The sequence below is a fragment of the Cherax quadricarinatus genome, chromosome 27 (genome assembly GCF_038502225.1).
Source record: "Cherax quadricarinatus isolate ZL_2023a chromosome 27, ASM3850222v1, whole genome shotgun sequence".
Classification (NCBI taxonomy): domain Eukaryota; kingdom Metazoa; phylum Arthropoda; class Malacostraca; order Decapoda; family Parastacidae; genus Cherax; species Cherax quadricarinatus.
In genome coordinates, this window is record NC_091318.1 from 18,880,755 (window position 1) to 18,900,323 (window position 19,569).

General features: G+C 39.7%; 1 protein-coding gene across 5 annotated transcripts in view; it reads left to right on the forward strand.

Annotated features, from left to right (window-relative positions):
• Positions 1–19,569, forward strand: part of Not10 (CCR4-NOT transcription complex subunit 10) — a 188,746-nt gene that overhangs the window by 117,107 nt on the left and 52,070 nt on the right. For all 5 annotated transcript variants that reach the window (XR_011392481.1, XM_070089062.1, XM_053780045.2 and 2 more), the window contains one exon: positions 3,060–3,169. Coding sequence is in view for 4 of the 5 variants with exons in the window: in XM_070089062.1 (XP_069945163.1) it covers positions 3,060–3,169 (110 nt within the window). In the remaining variant the exon portion in view is untranslated. The remainder of the gene's footprint in view (positions 1–3,059; positions 3,170–19,569) is intronic.

Here is a 19,569-nt window from a genome sequence, read left to right on the forward strand (position 1 = left end):
TTATCTAGCGTGTTTATGAGACAGAAAAAGAAACCAGCAATCCTACCATCATGCAAAACAGTTACAGGTTTCTGTTTCACAGTCATATATATATATATATATATGTATGTGTATTTGTATTTATATTTATATTTATTTTCTCCATGGGGAAGTGGAACAGAATTCTTCCTCCGTAAGCCATGCATGTCGTAAGAGGCAACTAAAATGCCGGGAGCAAGGGGCTAGTAACCTTTTCTCTTGTATATATCACTAAATGTAATAGGAGAAACTTTTATTTTTTTTTTTTTGGGCCACCCTGCCTCGGTGGGATACGGCTGGTGTGTTGAAAGAAAGAAGAAAAATATACTTATATTTCTCCATGGGGAAGTGGAACAGAATTCTTCCTCGGTAAGCCATGCGTGTTGTAAGAGGCGACTAAAATGCCGGGAGCAAGGGGCTAGTAACCCCTTCTCCCGTATAAATTACTAAATTTAAAAAGAGAAACTTTCGTTTTTCTTTTTGGGCCACCCTGCCTTGGTGGGATACGGCCGGTGTTGAAAAAAAATATATATATATATAATATGTGTGTGTGTGTGTGACAGTGAAACAGAAACCTGTAACTGTTTTGCATGATGGTAGGATTGCTGGTTTCTTTTTCTGTCTTATAAACACGCTAGATAACAGGGATATCTTGCTACTCCTACTTACACTTTGGTCACACTTCACAGACACGCACATGCATATATATATATACATACATCTAGGTTTTTCTCCTTTTTCTAAATAGCTCTTGTTCTTCTTTATTTCTTCTATTGTCCATGGGGAAGTGGAAAAGAATCTTTCCTCCGTAAGCCATGCGTGTCTATGGGGCGACTAAAATGCTGGGAGCGATGGGCTAGTAACCCCTTCTCCTGTAGACATTTACTAAAAAAGAGAAGAAGAAAAACTTATAAAACTGGGATGCTTGAATGTGCGTGGATGTAGTGCGGATGACAAGAAATGGATGATGGCTGATGTTATGAACGAAAAGAATTTGGATATCCTGGCCCTAAGCGAAACAAAGCTGAAGGGGGTAGGGGAGTTTCGGTGGGGGGAAATAAATGAGATTAAATCTGGAGTATCTGAGAGAGTTAGAGCTAAGGAAGGGGTTGCAGTAATATTGAAGGATCAGTTATGGAAGGAGAAAAGAGAATATGAATGTGTAAATTCAAGAATTATGTGGATTAAAGTAAAGGTTGGATGCGAAAAGTGGGTCTTAATAAGTGTGTATGCACCTGGAGAAGAGAGGAATGTAGAGGAGAGAGAGAGAGATTTTGGGAGATATTAAGTGAATGTATAGGAACCTTTGAACCAAGTGAGAGAGTAATTGTGGTAGGGGACCTGAATGCTAAAGTAGGAGAAGCTTATAGAGAGGGTGTGGTAGGTAAGTTTGGGGTGCCATGTGTAAATGATAATGGAAACCCTTTGATTGAACTTTGTATAGAAAGGGGTTTAGTTATAGGTAATACATATTTTAAGTAGCCTTAAGTTCTGGACACACATACAACAAATCACCAAGAGAATCTCCAAGACTGTAGGCATACTATCAAAGATAAGGTGCTAGGTTCCACAATCAGCTCTCCTGGCACTGTACCATTCACTCATATACCCTTATCTTACATATGGAATTTGTGCATCGGGATCAACAACATCCAATCACCTAAAACCCCTAATAACTCAGCAAAAGGCAGCAGTAAGAACGATAACAAATTCCCACTCCCGCCAGCATACTCCACAAATTTTCAAAAGTCTGAATCTGCACACCATTAAGAACATCCATACTTATTCATGTGCCTACTACATACACAGAACAATACACGCAAATATAAACCCCCCACTCAAACTTCTCCTCACCAACCTAACCAGAACACATGACCACAACACAAGACACAGATCTCTTTTTGATATACCTCGTGTCCATATCACACTGTGTAAAAGCTCTATGCACATAAAGGGCCCCAAAATATGGAATTCATTACCAGAAGATATTAAAGTAACCCAGTCTGAAAATCAATTTAAAACTCTTCTCAAAAGCCACTTAATCACCCTAGACTAAATGCTAAATACAGTGGACCCCCACTTAACGATCACCTCCCAATGCAACCAATTTTGTAAGTGTATTTATTTAAGTGTGTTTGTACGTGTATGTTTGGGGGTCTGAAATGGACTAATCTACTTCACAATATTCCTTATGGGAACAAATTTGGTCAGTACTCGCACCTGAACATACTTCTGGAATGAAAAAATATCGTTAACTGGGGGTCCACTGTACTCAGTACACACTTACTCACCTATGTACTCCCACATCATAACTGAAACAATCACATTGAACCTTTTATCCATTGTTGACAGGAATATAATTGAATCATTGTTTTCACAAAAGCATTTTAGAATATAAATATATCTTTGTATTATACAAATTTTGATTCATTTATAATTAATATTCTACTGTATAACTATGAAATAATTACTATCCTACTGTACAATTATGATACACTCCTTAGTATTAAGTAGACTGTAAGCCAATAATGTTAAGTTGGCCCATAATGCCTAGGCATAATAGAGGCTCTATTTGCATTGCAACCCACTATTGTAAATACAAAATCTCAATGTACTGTTTGCAAAGACATAAAATAAATAAAATAAGTAAATAAATAAAATAGATCTGAGGATGCTGTTAGTTAGCCATGGGCTATTTAGTCTCCTACTTGTGATCTGTGTTATAGAGGGCAGCACTATTGTAGAGGCTTGAACTTTTTTGTACACATATTTCAATACATGAGTTAATGTTCTGTTGTTAAATTCTCTCAGCTTGCCTGTTTCTGAGTGCTCTGGTAAAATTATTCAATGATGCCTCATCATTAAATCTGAATGTGATTATTTGTTTCTAGTGAAAATTTTGATATGTTGGAGCTTAGAAAGGTGCAATAAAAATGCCTGCTAATAAACTCTTAATTGCCTTCTGTAGTCATTTCAGCAGCAAGGGTGTCACAGTGTACTGTATATATTTTTAAGTTAGTGCATCATGATGTATTTTTCAGGCTGGTATCCAGGCACCACAGCAACAGCCATGCAGGTGATGAGATATAATCTTAGTGTTGCATATACAGTGCGAGGAGAATTGGAAAAAGCCAATAATTTACTTAAAGAGGTAAGAAAACCTGTTTAATTATAGTTTTTTCTTTTTTTTTTCAACATTTCTGCCATCTCCCACTGAGGCAGGGAGGATTCAAAAAAGAAAAACACTTTCACCATCATTCACACATAATCACTGTCTTTGGAGAGGCATGCAGATATGACAGTTCAAATGTCATTCCCAACAGCCAATATCCCAAACCCCGTCTTTTAAAGTGCAGGCATTGTACAGTGGACCCCCGGTTAACGATTTTAATCCGTGCAAGAGGGGTAATTGTTATGCGAAATAATCGTTATGTGAATGAATTTTCCCCATAAGAAATAATGGAAATAAAATTAATCCGTGCAAGACACCCAAAAGTATGAAAAAAAAATTTTTACCACATGAAATATACATTTTCCCACACACAAAGAGAAGGATACATGCACAATAGTAGAGTAGTACATGCACAGTATATATTGTGCATGTACTAGTCTACTAAATGAATAAATGACACTTACCTTTATTGAAGATGCAGCAATGACTGATGAGACACTGTGTCCTGGGAGTGCCTTTTCCTCCTGAGTACTGTAGGTCCTGTTTGGCATTTTCTTCCAGAACAGGCCTTATCACACTGTGTATGCCACTACGATTCTTAAATCTCTCAAACCAACCTTTGCTGGCTTTAAATTCACCAATATGAGCACTAGTTCCAATCATTTTTCCCTGTTCACCTGGGTGTTAGTCGACTTGTGTGGGTTGCATCCTGGGAGACAAGATTAAGGACCCCAATGGAAATAAGTTAGACAGTCTTCGATGACACTGACTTTTTTGGGTTATCCTGGGTGGCAAATCCTCTGGGGTTAATTGTTTCTTGGTATTCTCAATAAGCCACACCAACAACGGTGCTACAGCAGCAGCAGCAGCTGACAGTGCAGCAGCAGCAGCAGCTGTACCACCAATAGTAGCGATGGTTGATTGGGGTTTATTATACAACCTGGCCAGCTCGGAGACATGCACTCCACTTTCATACTTATCAATGATCTTTTTCTTCATCTCTATTGTAATTCTCACCCTTATCTCTCTCTCCAGGTATTGCTGTAGGGTTGGCACTAGAAGCTTTCTTGGGGCCCATGGTCACTTATTTTCCAGAAAAAGCACCGAAAACACTGTAATAATACGAAATATTCCGATTGTATGCTTGGATGTTACCGCGGAGGCTGGCTGGTAAACAATGCCACCGGCGGAACATGTGAGCGTGGCTCAGGCCGCACATTGGACGCGTCTCGGACGAAAATCGGTAAGCGGGTTTTTAAGCGGTATGTGAGGCAAAATTTTTGCAATTAAAGTAAGCGGTATGCGAAATAATCGCTATGTGATGCCATCGTTATGCGGGGGTCCACTGTACTTTCCAACTCCAAGACTCGAGTCCAGCTAGCCGGTTACCCTGAATCCCTACACAAAATATTACCCTGCTCACACTCCAACAGCTCATTGGGTCCCAAAAATCATTTGTCTCCATTCGCTCCTATCTAACATGCTCACATGTGCCTTCTGCATGTCCAAGTCCCTTGCATACAAAACCTCTTTTACCCCCTCCCTCTGTCCTTTCCTAGGACAACCCCTACCCCTCCTACCCTCCACTACAGATTTATAAATCCTCCAAGTCAACCTATTTTGCTCCATCCTTTCTAAATGACCAAACCACCTCAACAACCCCTCTTCAGCCCTTTGAATAATACTTTTAGTAACTCCACACCCCCTCCTAATTTCCACACTACGAATTCTCTGCATAATATTTACACTACAGATTGCCCTTAAACATGACATTTCCACTACCTCCAGCCTATTCCTTGCTGCAGCATTTACAACCCATGCTTCGAGAATCGAAGACTAACCCAAAAGGATTCTTTCAGGTATACAGAAGTAAGATCAGGGACAAGATAGGCCCACTCAAAAGTTCCTCGGGTCAGCTCACTGACAGTGATAAGGAAATGTGTAGAATTTTTAACACATACTTCCTCTCAGTTTTTACACAGGAGGATACCAGCGATATTCCAGAAATGATAAATTATGTAGAACAGGACGATAATAAACTGTGCACGATTAGGGTCACAAGTGACATGGTCCTTAGGCAAATAGATAAATTAAAACCTAACAAATCCCCAGGCCCTGATGAACTGTATGCAAGGGTTCTAAAGGAATGTAATGTAAAGAGGAACTTAGCAAACCTTTGGCTAATCTTTTCAACATATCACTACAAACTGGCATGGTGCCAGATAAGTGGAAAATGGCAAATGTGATACCTATTTTCAAAGCAGGTGACAGGTCCTTAGCTTCGAACTATAGACCAATAAGCCTAACCTCCATAATGGGAAAATTTATGGAATCAATAATTGCCGAGGCAGTTCGTAGCCACCTTGAAAAGCATAAATTAATCAACGAATTTCAGCATGGTTTTACAAAAGGGCATTCCTGCCTTACGAATTTATTAACTTTTTTCACTAGGGTATTTGAGGAGGTAGATCATGGTAATGAATATGATATTGTGTATATGGACTTCAGTAAGGCTTTTGACAGGGTCCCACATCAAAGACTATTGAGGAAAATTAAGGCACACGGAATAGGAGGAGAAATTTTTTCCTGGATAGAGGCATGGTTGACAAATAGGCAGCAGAGAGTTTGCATAAATGGGGAGAAATCGGAGTGGAGAAGCGTCACGAGCGGTGTTCCACAGGGGTCAGTGTTGGGCCCCCTGCTGTTCACAGTCTACATAAATGACATAGATGAGGGCATAAAGAGCGACATCAGCAAGTTTGCCGATGACACCAAAATAGGCCGTTGAATTCATTCTGACGAGGACATTAGAGCACTCCAGGAAGATTTGAATAGACTGATGCAGTGGTCGGAGAAGTGGCAGATGCAGTTTAATATAGACAAATGCAAAGTTCTAAATGTTGGACAGGACAATAACCATGCCACATATGAACTAAATAATGTAGATCTTAATATTACAGATTGCGAAAAAGATTTAGGAGTTCTGGTTAGCAGTAATCTGAAACCAAGACAACAGTGCATAAGTGTTCGCAATAAAGCTAATAGAATCCTTGGCTTCATATCAAGAAGCATAAATATTAGGAGTCCTCAGGTTGTTCTTCAACTCTATACATCCTTGGTTAGGCCTCATTTAGATTATGCTGCACAGTTTTGGTCACCGTATTACAGAATGGATATAAATGCTCTGGAAAATGTACAAAGGAGGATGACAAAGTTGATCCCGTGTATCAGAAACCTTCCCTATGAGGATAGACTAAGGGCCCTGAATCTGCACTCTCTAGAAAGACGTAGAATTAGGGGGGATATGATTGAGGTGTATAAATGGAAGACAGGAATAAATAAAGGGGATGTAAATAGTGTGCTGAAAATATCTAGCCTAGACAGGACTCGCAGCAATGGTTTTAAGTTGGAAAAATTCAGATCCAGGAAGGATATAGGAAAGTACTGGTTTGGTAATAGAGTTGTGGATGAGTGGAACAAACTCCCGAGTACAGTTATAGAGGCCAGAACGTTGTGTAGCTTTAAAAATAGGTTGGATAAATACATGAGTGGATGTGGGTGGGTGTGAGTTGGACCTGATAGCTTGTGCTACCAGGTCGGTTGCCGTGTTCCTCCCTTATGTCGATGTGACCGGACCTGTCTAGGTTGGGTGCATTGGCTTAAGCCGGTAGGAGACTTGGACCTGCCTCGCATGGGCCAGTAGGCCTGCTGCAGTGTTCCTTCGTTCTTATGTTCTTATGTTCTAGGAGAGACAAGCTTACAACTACCTTTCGGTCTGACTTTGACCATTTAGAGAGTCACACAATGTGACTTTGTAAATGGACCAAGTCGGACTGAAATGTCGCCGTAAGTTCCTCTCTCCTATGTGAGGGTTATTTGTGTATTGTTCCAGTCACGTTCTTTTTTTTTTTATTAACACATCGGCCATTTCCCACCAAGGCAGGGTGGCTCAAAAAAGAAAAACTTTCAACATTATTTACTCCATTACTGTCTTGCCAGAGGTGTTACACTACAGTTACAAAACTGCAACATTAACACCCCTCCTTCAGAGTGCCGGCACTGTACTTCCCATCTCCAGGAATCAAGTCCAGCCCGCCAGTTTCCCTGAATCCCTTCATAAATGTTACCTTGTTTACACTCCAACAGCACAGTCTTAAAAACCATTTGTCTCCATTCACTCCTATCTAACATGCTCATGCACGCTTGCTGGAAGTCCAAGCCCCTTGCACACAAAACCTCCTTTACCCTCTCCCAGCAACCTTTCCTAGGCTGACCCCAACCCTGCCTTCCCTCCACTACAGATTTATACACTCTCAAAGTCATTCTATTTCGTTCCGACCTCTCTATGTCCAAACCATCTTAGTAACCCCTTCTCAGCCCTCTGGATAATAGTTTTGGTAATCCCATACCTCTTCCTAATCTCCACACTATGGATTCTCTGCATTATATTCACACCACACATTGCCTTCAGACATGACATCTCCACTGCAGCCTTCTCCTTGTTGCAACATTCACAACCCATGCCTCACACCCATACAGGAGTGTATAGGTATAACTAAACTCTCATATATTCCCCTCTTTGCTTTCATGGATAAAGTTCTCTGTCTCCACAAACTCCTCAGTGCACCACTCGCCTTTTTTCCCTCGTCAGTTCTATGATTCACCTCGTCCTTCACAGACCCATCTCCTGACACGTCCACTCCCAAATATCTGAACACATTCACCTCCTCCCTACTCTCTCCCTCCAATCTGATAACCAGTTTTCTGTTACCTAATTTTTTTTTTATTCTCATCACCTTACTCTTACATAGATGCATACATACATACATACCCTACCAAACTCATCAACCAACCTCTGCAACTTCTCTTCAGAATCTCCCAAAAGCACAGTGTCATCAGCAAAGAGCAACTGTGACAACTCCCACTTTGTGTTAGATTCTTTATCTTTTAACCCCACACCTCTTGCCAAAACCCAAGCAGTCACTTCTTTTACTACTCCATCTGTAAATATATTGAACAACCAAGGTGACATCACACATCCATGTCTAAGGCCTACTTTTACTGGGAAATAATCCCCCTCTCACCTACATACTCTAACCTGAGCCTCATTATCCTCATAAAACCTTTTCACTGCCTTCAATAACCTGCCTTCTATTCCATACATTTGCAACATCTGCCACATTGTCCCCCTATCCATCCTATCATATGCCTTTTCCATATCCATAAATGCCACATACCTCTTACCCTTATCTAAATACAGTGGACCCCCGCATAACGATCACCTCCGAATGCGACCAATTATGTAAGTGTATTTATGTAAGTGCGTTTGTACGTGTATGTTTGGGGGTCTGAAATGGACTAATCTACTTCACAATATTCCTTATGGGAACAAATTCGGTCAGTACTGGCACCTGAACATACTTCTGGAGTGAAAAAATATCGTTAACCGGGGGTTCACTGTATTGCTCACCTATATGTTTCACTGCAAACACTTGGTCTACACACCCCCTATCCTTTCTAAAGCCTCCTTGTTCATCTGCTATCCTGCTCTCTGTCTTATTCTTAATTCTTTCAATAATAACTCGATCATACACTTTTCCAGGTATACTCAACAGACTTCTTCAACACACTGGCCATATCCCACCGAGGCAGGGTGGCCAAAAAGGAAAAACAAAAGTTTCTCCTTTTACATTTAGTAATATATACAGGGGTTACTAGCCTCTTGCTCCTGGCATTTTAGTCGCCTCTTAAAACAGCATGGCTTACGGAGGAAGAATTCTGTTCCACTTCCCCATGGAGACTTGAGAGACATCTTCTTTCTTCTTTTAACAAACTGGCCATATCCCACTGAGGCAGGGTGGCCCAAAAGGAAAAGCGAAAGTCTCTCTTTAAATTTAGTAATTTATACAGGAGAAGGGGTTACTAGCCCCTTGCTCCCGGCATTTTAACCGCCTCTTACAACACGCATGGCTTATGGAGGAAGAATACTGTTCCACTTCCCCATGGAGACTCGACAGACTTATTACCCTAGAATTTTTCCACTCTTTTGTCCCCTTTGTCTTTATACATGGGGTACCTTACCCTAGGTATCTAACCCTCTTCTATTCATTTATTAAATAAAAACACTAACCACTCCAAAACTATGTCCCCACCTGCTTTTAACATTTCTATCTTTATCCCATCAATCCCACTGCTTGACCCCCTTTCATTCTACTCACTGCCCCACGCACTTGCCCCACACTCTTCCTCACTCCTATAAGATGTTATTCCTCCTTGCCCTATATGCAAAATCACAGCTTCCCTATCTTCATCAACATTTAACAGTTCCTGAAAATATTCCTTCCATCTTCCTGATACCTCTAACTCTCCATTTAATAACCCTCCTCTCCTATTTTTAACTAACAAATCTATTCTTTCCCTAGGCTTTCTCAACTTATTAATCTAACTCTAAAACTTTCTTATTTTCAACAAAATTTGTTGATAACATCTCACCCACCCTCTCATTTGCTCTCTTTTTACATTGCTTCACCACTCTCTTAACCTCTCTTTTTCTCTCCATATACTCCTTCCTTCTTGCATCACTTCTTTGTAAAAACATAAGAACATAAGAAAGGAGGAACACTGCAACAGGCCTGCTGGCCCTTACTAGGCAGGTCCTTCACAAATCCAGCCCACTAACAGAACAAATGCTTCCCAAGCAATAAGTTCAGGTGCAAGTCCAACTCAAATCCAACCCCACTCACTTATGTATTTATGCAACCTAATTTATGCAACCTAAATTTGAAACTACCCAAACTTTTAGCTTCGATAACCCTACTAGCCAGACCATTCCACTCATCAACTACACTATTATCAAACCAGTACCTTCCTACATCCTTTCGAAATCTAAACTTGTGTAATTTGAATCCATTATTGCAGGTTCTCTCTTGGGTTGAAATCATCGAAACCTTATTTATATCCCCTTTGTTAAGACCCATCTTCCACTTATACACTTCGATCATGTCTCCCCTCATTCTACGTCTTACAATTGAATGTACAGTAGTTTAAAAATCTTCAATTGTTCTTTGTACGGAAGATTTCTAATGCTATGTATTAATTTAGTCATTCAACACTGAATGTTTTCTAGTGAATTTATATCCATTCTATAATATGGAGGCCACAACTGAGCTGCGTAATCCTATTGGTGAGCCATGACTTGATCCATGACAGCACTTTTCCCCTAATGCCATGAGCTGCCACTTTCTTTAACAGTCTCTGGTGCAGTACTCTATTGAAAGCCTTACTAAAATCAAAATAAACAATATCGAATTCTTTATCGTGATCAACAGCCTCAAAAGCTTTACTGAAGAAGATTAATAAATTAGGCAGGAAAGGCCTCTCTTGAATCCATACTGAGTATCATTAATCAAATTATGCTTTTCCAGATGGCATCTTATAATACCATCTCTAATTGACTCTAGTAATTTGCCTACAGTTGAGGTCAGGCTTATCGGGCAGTAACTTTTTCTCTCTTACTACTGTCTTTACATCATCATTCCACCAATCGCTCTTCTTCCCTCCCACACCCACTTTCCTGGAACCACAAACTTCTGCTGAACACACTAACACTACATTGTTAAACTTACCCCATACATCTTCTACCCTATTGCCTATACTCTCCACCAGTTGTTTATATCTTACACCCTAACTGCCTCCACCTTTAGTTTATGAACCTTCACTTCTCTCTTACTTACTGCTTCCATTCTCCTTGTATCCCATCTACCTCTTACTCTCACTATAGCTACAACTAGAAAGTGATCCGATATATCTGTGGGCCCCTCTATACACATGTACAGCCTGAAGTCTACCCAACAGTCTTTTATCTACCAATACGTAGTCCAACAAACTACTGTCATTTCACCCTACGTCATATCTTGTATACTTTTTTATCCTCTTTTTCTTAAAATATGTGTTACCTATAACCAAACCCCTTTATATACAGAGTTCAGTCAAATGTTCCCCATTATCACTTACACCTGGCATCCCAAACTTACCTACCACACCCTCTCTAAACACTTCTCCTACTTTAGCATTTAGGTCCCCTACCACAATTCCTCTCTCACTTGGCTCAAAAGTTCCTACACACTCGCTTAACATCTCCTGAAATCTCTTTCTCCCCTATACACTCCTCTCTTCTCCAGGTGCATACACGCTTATTATGACCCACTTTTCACATCCGACCCTTCTTTTAATCCATGCCATCCTTGAATTTATACATTTATATTCCCTCTTCCCTCTCCATAGCTGATCCTTCAACTTTATTGCTACCTCTTCCTTAGCTCTAACTCTCTCAGATACTCCTGAGTTAATCCCATTTATTTCTCCCCACTGAAACTCCCCTACCCCCTTCAGCTTTGTTTTGCTTTGGGCTAGGACATCCAACTTCTTTTCATTCATAACATTAGCAATCATCTCTTTCTTATCATCTGCATTACATCCACATACATTCAACCACCCCAGTTTTATAAAGTTTTTCTTTTCCTTTTTTTAGTAATTTTTACTGGAGAAAGGGTTACTATCCCATTGCTCCCAGTATCCAGTTGCCTCTTATGACATGCATGGCTTATAGAGGAAGAATTCTATTCCACTTCCCCATGGAGATTAGCAGAAATAACAAGGTAGTAGGTTGGTAGACAGCAACCACCCAGGGAAGTACTACCATCCTGCCAGATGACTGTGAAACAGAAACCTGTAACTGTTTTACATGATGGTAGGATTCCTGGTGTCTTTTTCTGTCTCATAAACACACTAGATAACAGGGATATCTTGCTACTCCTACTTACACTTTGGTCACACTTCACAGACATGCACATGCATATATATATATATATGTACATACATCTAGGTTTTTCTCCTTTTTCTAAATAGCTCTTGTTCTTCTTAATTTCTTCTATTGTCCATGGGGAAGTGGAAAAGAATCTTTCCTCCGTAAGCCATGCGTGTCGTATGAGGCGACTAAAATGCCGGGAGCGATGGGCTAGTAGCCCCTTCTCCTGTAGACATTTACTAAAAAAGAGAAGAAGAAAAACTTTATAAGACTAGGGTGCTTGAATGTGCATGGATGTAGTGTGGATAACAAGAAACAGATGATTGCTGATGTTATGAATGAAAAGAAGTTGGATGTCCTGGCCCTAAGCGAAACAAAGCTGAAGGGGGTAGGGGAGATTCAGTGGGGAAAATAAATGGGATTAAATCTGGAGTATCTGAGAGAGTTAGAGCTAAGGAAGGGGTAGCAGTAATGTTGAAGGATCAGTTATGGAAGGAGAAAAAAGAATATGAATGTGTAAATTCAAGGATTATGTGGATTAAAGTACAGGTTGGATGCAAAAAGTGGGTCATAATAAGCATGTATGCACCTGGAGAAGAGAGGAATGTAGAGGAGAGAGAGAGATTTTGGGAGATGTTAAGTGAATGTATAGGAACCTTTGAACCAAGTGAGAGAGTAATTGTGGTAGGGGACCTGAATGCTAAAGTAGGAGAAACTTTTAGAGAGGGTGTGGTAGGTAAGTTTGGGGTGCCAGATGTAAATGATAATGGGAGCCATTTGATTGAACTTTGTATAGAAAGGGGTTTAGTTATAGGTAATACATATTTTAAGAAAAAGAGGATAAATAAGTATACAAGATATGATGTAGGGCAAAATGACAGTAGTTTGTTGGATTATGTATTGGTAGATAAAAGACTGTTGAGTAGACTTCAGGATGTACATGTTTATAGAGGGGCCACAGATATATCAGATCACTTCTTAGTTGTAGCTACACTGAGAGTAAAAGGTAGATGGGATACAAGGAGAATAGAAGCATCAGGGAAGAGAGAGGTGAAGGTTTATAAACTAAAAGAGGAAGCAGTTAGGGTAAGATATAAAAAGCTATTGGAGGATAGATAGGCAAATGAGAGCATAGGCAATGGGGTCGAAGAGGTATGGGGTAGGTTTAAAAATGTAGTGTTAGTTTTCAGCAGAAGTTTGTGGTTACAGGAAAGTGGGTGCGAGAGGGAAGAGGAGCGATTGATGGAATGATGATGTAAAGGAGAAAAAGTTAGCATATGAGAAGTTTTTACAAAGTAGAAGTGATGCAAGGAGGGAAGAGTATATGCAGAAAAAGAGAGAGGTTAAGAGAGTGGTGAAGCAATGTAAAAAAGAGCAAATGAGAGAGTGGGTGAAATGTTATCAACAAATTTTGTTGAAAATAAGAAAAAGTTTTGGAGTCAGATTAACAAGTTAAGGAAGCGTAGAGAACAAATGGATTTGTCAGTTAAAAATAGGAGAGGAGAGTTATTAAATGGAGAGTTAGAGGTATTGAGAAGATGGAAGGAATATTTTGAGGAATTGTTAAATGTTGATGAAGATAGGGAAGCTATGATTTCGTGTATAGGGCAAGGTGGAATAACATCTTGTAGGAGTGAGGAAGAGCCAGTTATGAGTGTGGGGGAAGTTCGTGAGGCAGTAGGTAAAATGAAAGGGGGTAAGGCAGCCGGGATTGATGGGATAAAGATAGAAATGTTAAAGGCAGGTGGGGATATAGTTTTGGAGTGGTTGGTGCAATTATTTAATAAATGTATGGAAGAGGGTAAGGTACCTAGGGATTGGCAGAGAGCATGCATAGTTCCTTTGTATAAAGGCAAAGGGGACAAAAGAGAGTGCAAAAATTATAGGGGGATAAGTCTGTTGAGTATACCTGGTAAAGTGTATGGTAGTTATTATTGAAAGAATTAAGAGTAAGATGGAGAATAGGATAGCAGATGAACAAGGAGGCTTTAGGAAAGGAAGGGGGTGTGTGGACCAGGTGTTTACAGTGAAACATATAAGTGAACAGTATTTAGATAAGGCTAAAGAGGTTTTTGTGGCATTTAGGAATTTGGAAAAGGCGTATGACAGGGTGGATAGGGGAGCAATCTGGCAGATGTTGCAGGTGTATGGTGTAGGAGGTAGGTTATTGAAAGCAGTGAAGAGTTTTTACAAGGATAGTGAGCCTCAAGTTAGAGTATGTAGGAAAGAGGGAGATTATTTCCCAGTAAAAGTAGGCCTTAGACAAGGATGTGTGATGTCACCGTGGTTGTTTAATTTATTTATAGATGGGGTTGTAAGAGAAGTAAATGCGAGGGTCTTGGCAAGAGGCGTGGAGTTAAAAGATAAAGAATCACACATAAAGTGGGAGTTGTCACAGTTGCTCTTTGCTGATGACAATGTGTTCTTGGGAGATTATGAAGAGAAGTTGCAGAGGTTGGTGGATGAATTTGGTAGGGTATGCAAAAGAAGAAAATTAAAAGTGAATACATGAAAGAGTAAGGTTATGAGGATAACAAAAAGATTAGGTGATGAAAGATTGGATATCAGATTGGAGGGAGAGAGTATGGAGGAGGTGAATGTATTCAGATATTTGGGAGTGGACGTGTCAGCGGATGGGTCTATGAAAGATGAGGTGAATCATAGAATTGATGAGGGGAAAAGGGTGAGCAGTGCACTTAGGAGTCTGTGGAGACAAAGAACTTTGTCCTTGGAGGCAAAGAGGGGAATGTATGAGAGTATAGTTTTACCAATGCTCTTATATAGGTGTGAAGCATGGGTGATGAATGTTGCAGCGAGGAGAAGGCTGGAGGCAGTGGAGATGTCATGTCTGAGGGCAATGTATGGTGTGAATATAATGCAGAGAATTCGTAGTTTGGAAGTTAGGAGGAGGTGCGGGATTACCAAAACTGTTGTCCAGAGGGCTGAGGAAGGGTTGTTGAGGTGGTTCGGACATGTAGAGAGAATGGAGCAAAACAGAATGACTTCAAGAGTGTATCAGTCTGTAGTGGAAGGAAGGCGGGGTAGGGGTCGGCCTAGGAAAGGTTGGAGGGGGGGGGTAAAGGAGGTTTTGTGTGCGAGGGGCTTGGACTTCCAGTAGGCATCCGTGAGCATGTTTGATAGGAGTTGTATGGAGACAAATGGTTTTTAATACTTGACGTGCTGTTGGAGTGTGAGCAAAGTAACATTTATAAAGGGATTCAGGGAAACCGGCAGGCCAGACTTGAGTCCTGGAGATGGTAAGTACAGTGCCTGCACTCTGAAGGAGGGGTGTTAATGTTGCAGTTTAAAAACTGTAGTGTAAAGCACCCTTCTGGCAAGACAGTGATGGAGTGAATGATGGTGAAAATTTTTCTTTTTTTGGGCCACCCTGCCTTGGTGGGAATCGGCCAGTGTGTTAATAAAAAAAAACAAGACCTAGAAAGAAAATAAAAGAAAACCTGGAGCGGTTAGTATATATATGCATGTGTAGTGTGACTTAAGTGTAAATAGAGGTAGCAAGACATACCTGCAACCTTGCATGTTTATGAGACAGAAAAAAGAGACCAGCAATCCTACCATCATGCAAAACATTTATAGGCTTAAGTTTCACACTCATTTGGGATGGTAATACCTCCCTGGGTGGTTGCTGTCTACCAACCTACTAAGGTAGTAGGTTGGTAGATGATATTGTGCCTTTTTGTTAAAACTATACTCTTGTACATTCTCTTCTTTACCCCCATGGATAACATTTTTTTATCTCCACAGATACCTCTATGCACCACTCCAGTGTCCATGAATTTTCAAAAAAATAATTTTGTTATTTTTTCTTATGAAATGGTAGAGAATCTTTTTCTCAAGGTAATAAAACAAAAAGTACGAAATTTGATGGAAAATTGATGAAATTATGCTCTCGCGAATTTTGATGTGTCACTGATATTTACGCATTGGTGATTTTGCCGACTTTGACTCCCCATTATTCCAGTTGACCAAATTCTTAGCTATTTCACTAGTATCACTTCTATTCTGTCGATGGAGCACAAGAATTCGCCAAGTCAACTGTTTCATCTACAAAATAAAGTGATCGGAAATTGGTAATTTGGCCAATTTAATGCAAAGATCAAAATACTCCAATTTCAAAATAGGGTCCAGAATAAACAATGCAGGCATTCCTGGCACTAAACTAACATTTCCTCTGTTCATTAGTTACGTTTTCAGGCTTTACTAATGAATTCCATGTTGATTTTATATTCACATAATAATGAATTTTTATTCAAACCAAAAAAATAGAAGATTTACTGTTATGCAGTATTGTAATAATTGTATAAATAATATCACCACATGTGTGAATGTATATTAGACCCACCAGCAGGTGTGTATTAGACATATGAGGTCATTTGTTTACTTTTGAACATCGGCAAAAATTTAACATTTCCGCTACTTTGAGCTCAGTTTCAAGCCATTTCCAGTACTAAAACCAATCAAAATCATCTCTATTTCTGTAATATATCTTCCATTCTATCAAATGAGACCAAGAAATCGCAAATACAACTATAAAAAACATAGGAAAAACACTGCAAAGTTGCTGTTTTAATTGAAAATTACAGTCTCAGTTTTTCTCTCATTATGCACTATGTGCTGCAGGACTTGTAAACGTAAAGCCGTAGATCTATGGCACAGACCCTCAAAGGGTTAACCCTTAAACCTGGCACAACAAATATTTACTGCCATGTTAACAATTGGGTGCGGTGTATAAATATACAAAAATTATAGCAATCTTGAATGAAGCACTGTTTGATGTAATTGATATGAGCTGAGTATCTTGGCATTTGCACATTAAATTCATATCCAGGGAAAAATTTGTCCTTGATGATACAACAGAATTAAGAAATGAAAAAAAATCAGCAAATTGTAGGAGGATATTTGAGATAGCACCATTGGATGCATGCCAAGTTTAGTACATCCCTGTAAATTTAATAGTGATGATGATAAATTAACTAGGCAGTGGGTTGGTAGATAGCAGCCTCCCAGGGAGGTACTACCATCCTACCAAGTGAGTGTAAAACGAAAGCCTGTAATTGTTTTACATGGTGGTTGAATTGCTGGTGTATTTTTTTGTCTCATAAACATGCAAAACTTCAGTTACATCTTGCTACTTTTATTTACACTTAGGTCACACTACACATGCATGTACAAGCATATATATACTCACCCCTCTGGGTTTTCTTTTTTCTTACTGGTTCTTATTCTTGTTTATTTTCTCTTATCTCCATGGGGAAGTGGAACAGAATTTTTCCTCCATATCATAAGAGACAGTGACTAAAATGCCAGAAGCAAGGGGCTAGTAACCCCTTCTCTTGTATACATTACTAAATTTATAAAGAGAAACTTTTGTTTTTCTTTTTGGACCACCCTACCTTGGTGGGATATGGCTGGTTTGTTGGAATAAGAAGATAATATATTAACTAAATTGGCCTAAGTGGATTACGTAAGTAGCTATACCTTCCCTACAGTTCTCAAAATAGCGAGGGTCACCCTGATCCATAAAGGAAGAGACCAAACAGACTTGAATAACTATAGGCCAATATCCAACTTACACCCTCTTTCTAAAATCTTCAAAAAATTAATTCATAAGCGAATCTATTCCTATCTCATCTCCCACAACATACTCAACCCCTGTCAGTTTGGGTTCAGGCCTAATAAAAATACGAATGATGCTATTATACACATGCTAGAACAAATATACACTGCACTAGAGAAGAAAGAAGTCCCACTGAGAATCTTCATTGATTTACCTAAAGCTTTTGATACAGTTGACCATGACTTGCTCCACATAAAATTGTCGCACTATGGTATAAGAGGGCACTCCCTCAACTACCTAAAGTCATACCTCAGCAACAGAAGCCAGTATGTGTACACAAATGGAGCAAACTCTTCTGCACAGCCAATTACAGTTGGTGTCCCACAGGGAAGTGTCCTTGGCCCTCTTCTCTTTCTCGTTTACATAAATGACCTACCAAATGCATCGCAACTACTCAAACCCACACTATTTGCAGATGACACTACATACGTCTTCTCTCACCCGAGCCCAGTCATGCTAGCCAATACTGTGAATACTGAATTACAGAAAATATCTACCTGGATGAGGACTAACAAACTTACTCTCAACATTGAGTAAACCTACTTCATTCAGTTTGGTAACAGAGCTACAGATATCCCTCTTAACATAATGATAAACGGATCACCTATCACAGAGCTCACAGAGGGAAAATTCTTAGGAATCCACCTTGATAATAGGCTCAAATTTCAAACACATATACAGTGGAACCTCTACTTACAAGCGTGTCCACGTGCGAGTTTTTCCAAATACGAGCAGTCGATGGGTTGATTTTTTGCTTCCATACGCGAGCAAAATTTCCACAAGCGAGCAGACCTCAAGGCAGGTTCCTTGACACTGGTGAGGGGCTCTTGCTCTTGATCTCGGGAATTGTATCTCAGTTGTTTGTTGGACTATCTTATTGAAACTTGGACAATGTATGATGGAAAGATGCTTCTTAATGTACACCAAAAATGAAAGAAATCTAAGCATAAATAATGGAGTTCACTTCTCAGCAATTAGCCACCCCTTAGTGGTATTTTCGTATGGTTTTTATGGTTGTATTCTCGTTTTTTGGTCTCATTTGATAGAATGGAAGATATACAGTGGACCCCGACATTCGATAAATCCGACATTCGATGCATTTTAACGCAAAAATTTCGCCTCAACATTCGATGGAAAACCCGACAGTCGATACGATTCGTACGAGACGTGTCCACGTGTGGCCTGAACTGCACTGTGTGTGCCAGTGTTTACAAGCCAGCCAGTGTGCGCGCATCTAAGGATACATTCGGTACATTCCATATTATCCATATTATCACTGTTTTTGGTGCTTGTTTCTGCAAAATAAGTAACCATGGGCCCCAAGAAAGCTTCTAGTGCCAACCCTTCGAGAAAAAAGGTGCTAATGACTATTGAAATGAAGAAAGAGATAATTGCAAAGTACGAAAGTGGAGTGCGTGTGTCGGAGTGCATGATGATTTGGTAAAGAAATTGCCTGCAACTAGTGGTGATGTGAGTGAATTTAAGGCCAGCAAAGGTTGGTTTGAAAGATTTAAGAATCTTAGTCGCATACACAGTGTGGTAAGGCATGGTGAGGCTGCCAGTTCAAGTCCTAATGGAAGGGGATTCCCCTTCTAAACACTAACACCATCCACACACTCCCCTCCTCCCATCCCATCAATCATCACCAGATCTTTATTAAAGGTAAGTGTCAATTTTTCTATTGTTATTAATCTATTGTCATTGTTGTTATTGTAATTATTCTATTGCATTAAACTTAATATTTCATGTGGTAAATTTTTTTTTTCATTCTTTTGCGTGTCTTGCACGGATTTATTTGATTTCCATTATTTCTTATGGGGAAAATTAATTCGACTTTCGATATTTTCGACATTCGATAACTCTCAGGAACGGATTAGTATCGAATGTCGAGGGTCCACTGTATTACAGAAATAGATATGATTTTGATTGCTTTCA